This window comes from Fulmarus glacialis, unplaced genomic scaffold (assembly GCF_000690835.1).
Source record: "Fulmarus glacialis isolate BGI_N327 unplaced genomic scaffold, ASM69083v1 scaffold37444, whole genome shotgun sequence".
Lineage (NCBI taxonomy): Eukaryota > Metazoa > Chordata > Aves > Procellariiformes > Procellariidae > Fulmarus > Fulmarus glacialis.
The window spans coordinates 1,895-5,738 of record NW_009208051.1 but is presented as its reverse complement, the minus strand read 5'-3'; the positions used below and the strand labels follow the sequence as shown (position 1 = coordinate 5,738).

The 3,844-nt window shown below is 37.5% G+C and overlaps 1 protein-coding gene across 1 annotated transcript in view; it reads left to right on the top strand.

The window, feature by feature from the left end:
• Positions 1-2,339, top strand: part of LOC104075746 (adenylate cyclase type 1-like) — a gene marked incomplete at both ends in the record, with an annotated part of 12,215 nt that extends 9,876 nt beyond the window's left edge. The window contains 2 exons of the mRNA XM_009576356.1: positions 630-788; positions 2,198-2,339. Coding sequence (XP_009574651.1) covers positions 630-788; positions 2,198-2,339 — 301 coding nt within the window. The remainder of the gene's footprint in view (positions 1-629; positions 789-2,197) is intronic.
• Between the last annotated feature and the right edge of the window lie 1,505 nt (positions 2,340-3,844).

Sequence of the window (3,844 nt, the reverse complement as noted above, 5' to 3'; positions counted from 1 at the left end):
GAAATAAATATGCATTGGGAAAAAGGAACATTTATGACAAAAAAAGTAAATATGTGTGAGACGCAAGATAAATAGGAAAGTGCAGGAGTTAAGCTGGCTGTCTCTGAGTTATTTGAGTTACAGCTAGAAAGTTCTTTGTTTATCTCCCAGTAAAATATCTAAGTTTCTGTAGGACCGTGGTAGCAAATACTGCAAAAGTGGCAAATAAAACCTAAAAGTTACAGTCTTAGGGAAGTTTCGTGACAAAGCCATTTACTACCCTTGCTTTCTTGACCCTTTTTTTTTCTTTTTTTATTTTATTACATGTAATGAAACAATCTTTTCTGGGTTTCCTTAAAACCTGGAAAATTTAATTTTAATGTATAAGGTCAAGAAATTTAGAAATACTGAGATTTTGGTTCAACAGTAATTAAAATATGACCAAGAAAATTATTCCTTTGGAATTACAGTTGGGTCTTTGAAACTAGTGAAGGAAAAGAACAGTACCTGAATATATAATTTTAGGTTTTTAAAAGATCCTGTCTATTCAGTCATATATACATATGTTAACTATGGGGGAAGGAGAGAAAAAGAAAATCAAGAGCAATGTCATTGTCTAAAGACTAATATTCTGACACTGTCTATTCCAGATCTGTTGCAGAAGCCACAGAGGTTGATCTCAACATGAGAGTTGGATTGCATACAGGCAGGGTGCTTTGTGGGGTCCTGGGACTCCGAAAATGGCAATATGATGTCTGGTCAAATGATGTGACTTTAGCTAATGTAATGGAAGCTGGAGGACTGCCTGGGTGAGTCTGAGAAAGAACCGTAAAAAAAGAAACAGAAACCTGTGTGGGTGAAGAATTTATTTCCTTCTCTGAGGCATTTGCAATGGAATTGCTATCGTTAAGAAGGGTTGTGTTCGATAAGAGCAAGCAACGTATTATGTGATTTATCCTGTGGAATTCTCCAAATGATCTTGATATTTGCATTAGTAATAGGTTAGACTAAAATCAAAACATTTCCAAATGAAATCCTTATTAGAAGCTGCCAAATATAAAGAGTAGGAATGAGGCAATGCTAGGAATGTAAGAATGCTAGACTTCCACCATTTCATGTTATAAAAGTAAAATGCTCTAGTTATCCCAAGAAATTTTTACCCTTGCACCTGTACACATGACCGGTGTGTGCCTTACTCCTTTTACATGGCAAGATTTCCAACACTAGTGGTTGCTATAGAAAAAAAATACCTGTTTATGCACTCAAATATTGATGGTGTGTGTGCAAATGATACAGTAGCACATAAACCTGCTGTCAACCCATGGGGCGCGTCCTGGAATTTTAACTACTCTTTGGATAGCCTTTGACCCAATTTAAATGCACACAGTGTACTTTCGCAAAGGTGCATGGGTGTGCTTCTGTGTGCAGCTCACATTTGGACTGGGACTTAGCATCCTCTGTTGGATTTTTTGCTGAACAGGGGGACAATGGAACCTCTTAATTTTTGTGGTTCAGATGAGTGAATTTCTGTTTGTTACCTATGTCTGCCTTAGACAATTTTGGCAGTGTATTTTGTATGTTCCTTACCTACAGCTTTCCAGCAAAAAAAATCTGAACACATGTTTAATAGAGGAAAGCACTAATAGCTTTTCAGATATCTTCTGTGAAGACATTTCAAATATAAGGGCTCTTTCGGGAGAAAATGTGAAACTCACGAATAGCGTCAAAGATGGCTGTGCTGCCAAAACAAAGTGAATTAGAAAGCTGCCTACAAAACAGAGTGAGTAAATGAAACAAGTCAGAGATGTGAAGGGGAACAGAAAAAGAAGTTTCTCCTTTATGCCCAGGAGAGATTCAGAGTGTGAAGTCACAAGTTTCAAACAGCAGGATGTTTTTCCAAACAGGCAGTGAGGTAAACACTTAAGAAAGCCACACAATGTGGAAAATTATGTGCATACTTTCACTTTCTACAAATCAACAAATCTGCAAGTGTTTAGAGAGTCAACACTGTTCACTCTGCTCAAGTTTAGAAAATGCATGTAATAGAAATATTTCTATGTTCTATTTGGCTGAAAAGACAAAGCAAAACAAGGTTTTTTTACATCAAAAATGGGGTTTTGCACATAATTTGACCTCTTTATGATCTTCTGGACAGGAGTGTGTTTCAGTTCATAAGGTATCTTTGCTTTAAACAGCAATGTCTGATTTTTCTCTCCAGGAAAGTTCACATTACAAAGACCACCTTAGAGTGCCTAAATGGGGACTACGAGGTAGAACCAGGTTATGGTCATGAAAGGAACAGTTTCTTGAAGAAGCATAACATTGAAACATATTTTATTGTGCCATCCCATCGTAGGAAGGTAAGCTCCACAAATTCTAGCTTATTCTGTGATATGTTTTCATAACTTAACAACTGTTCTGTGATATTCTGAAAGCAGAGGCAATACTGGTATTTCTTATTTCTAAAAGCTCTTTAAACACTCTTGAAATTAGATCTTTTGGTTTTGGCTGAAGCAGGGATGCTAAAAAAGTTAACCTTCAACATAGAGAAGATGATCAATTTACTTTTGAAGTTTAAAAATAAACAGTTTTTCCCTTTACTCCCCAAAAAAGAAAACTCTTGTTTTATTCAGATTCTGTAGTCATATTATCAGAAATTATATGATATGTTACTCCAAAAATTTAATTCAGTCTTCCCTTCCTCCTCCCTTCAAAAGGGTGTTTCAGAATATTAATGCTCACAGCTTGGCTATTTTTCTTCTAGTTTTCTTTACTCTTTCATTCCCATATTCCCATGCCATTTTACTCATGCTTTCCTAACGCTTTTTACAACCATTTGTGATACTGGTGGCTCCTTTACTGGGCCTGGAGGTTTCCCCAGTGAATAGAAACAGAAAAAGTAGTATTTACAGACATGTCAGGCCCACAGCAGAAAAGTTAGTGAAAGGAATTCAGCAGTGATTGAACTAACATCCCCTGGAAAAGCTGCCATGTTGCCAAGCTGTACAACACAAGCCCTTTTATCCAGGTCAGAGGAAGAGGCTGGAGTCAACCATACTGTTTTTGAATGTATATACCAGCGTACCACAGATCAGGTATTTATGCTGAAGCTGAGTAAGTTTTCTAAGATTATTGCAACAAATAATATATTCTCTGTCCAAAACATGCATGTTTTTTTCTCCTGCTACATTGAGCTGCTCATGACAAATTCAATGTTTTCCTTGCTTGCTTTGCCACCTCAGACTCCCACAATGATTTTGGTCATCCCTTTCTTATCTTAGCTGCCCTTCCCTCCAAATTTTCTTAAGCTCCCCTCTCCCTTCAGCTTCTTCTTTTTGTCAGACCCCTGGAGATGTGCTGGGGAAAGAGGAGTAAGTCAGCAGTGCTGTTGAGGGACAATAATGTTTTCTGCTTTTTTCTTCTTTTTGGTGGAGAACAGAAAATGGGAAGTGTGGAAAGAATAAGGTAAGAGAAGATTTTAGCTCATTTGAGTGGGAACTTCATTTCTTAGCTGTTGCTCAGGATTTAGCCACCCCTGATGGAGACGCATGTGACTCCTCATTCTAACCAGATTTTCAGGATAAGAACAAAGGCCCAGCAGTGCGATGGTAATATCTTGAGTCTCAGCATGCAGTGAAGGTGGTGACAGTGGTGTTCCAACAGGTTCATTTATAGTCATACCTTTCTTCCTCAACCAGTTACTGAGTTTAGGGCAGCCTTTTGTTCTACTACAAAATGTTTTGTGACTTCAATAGGAGTCTTGAAAGTCCATAATCATCATTTAAACATATTCAGTTTGTTCCAACCTTTTCCACATCAGATGAGGCTTATCTTAGAAGTTAACTGCAATAACATGTTTACAGGC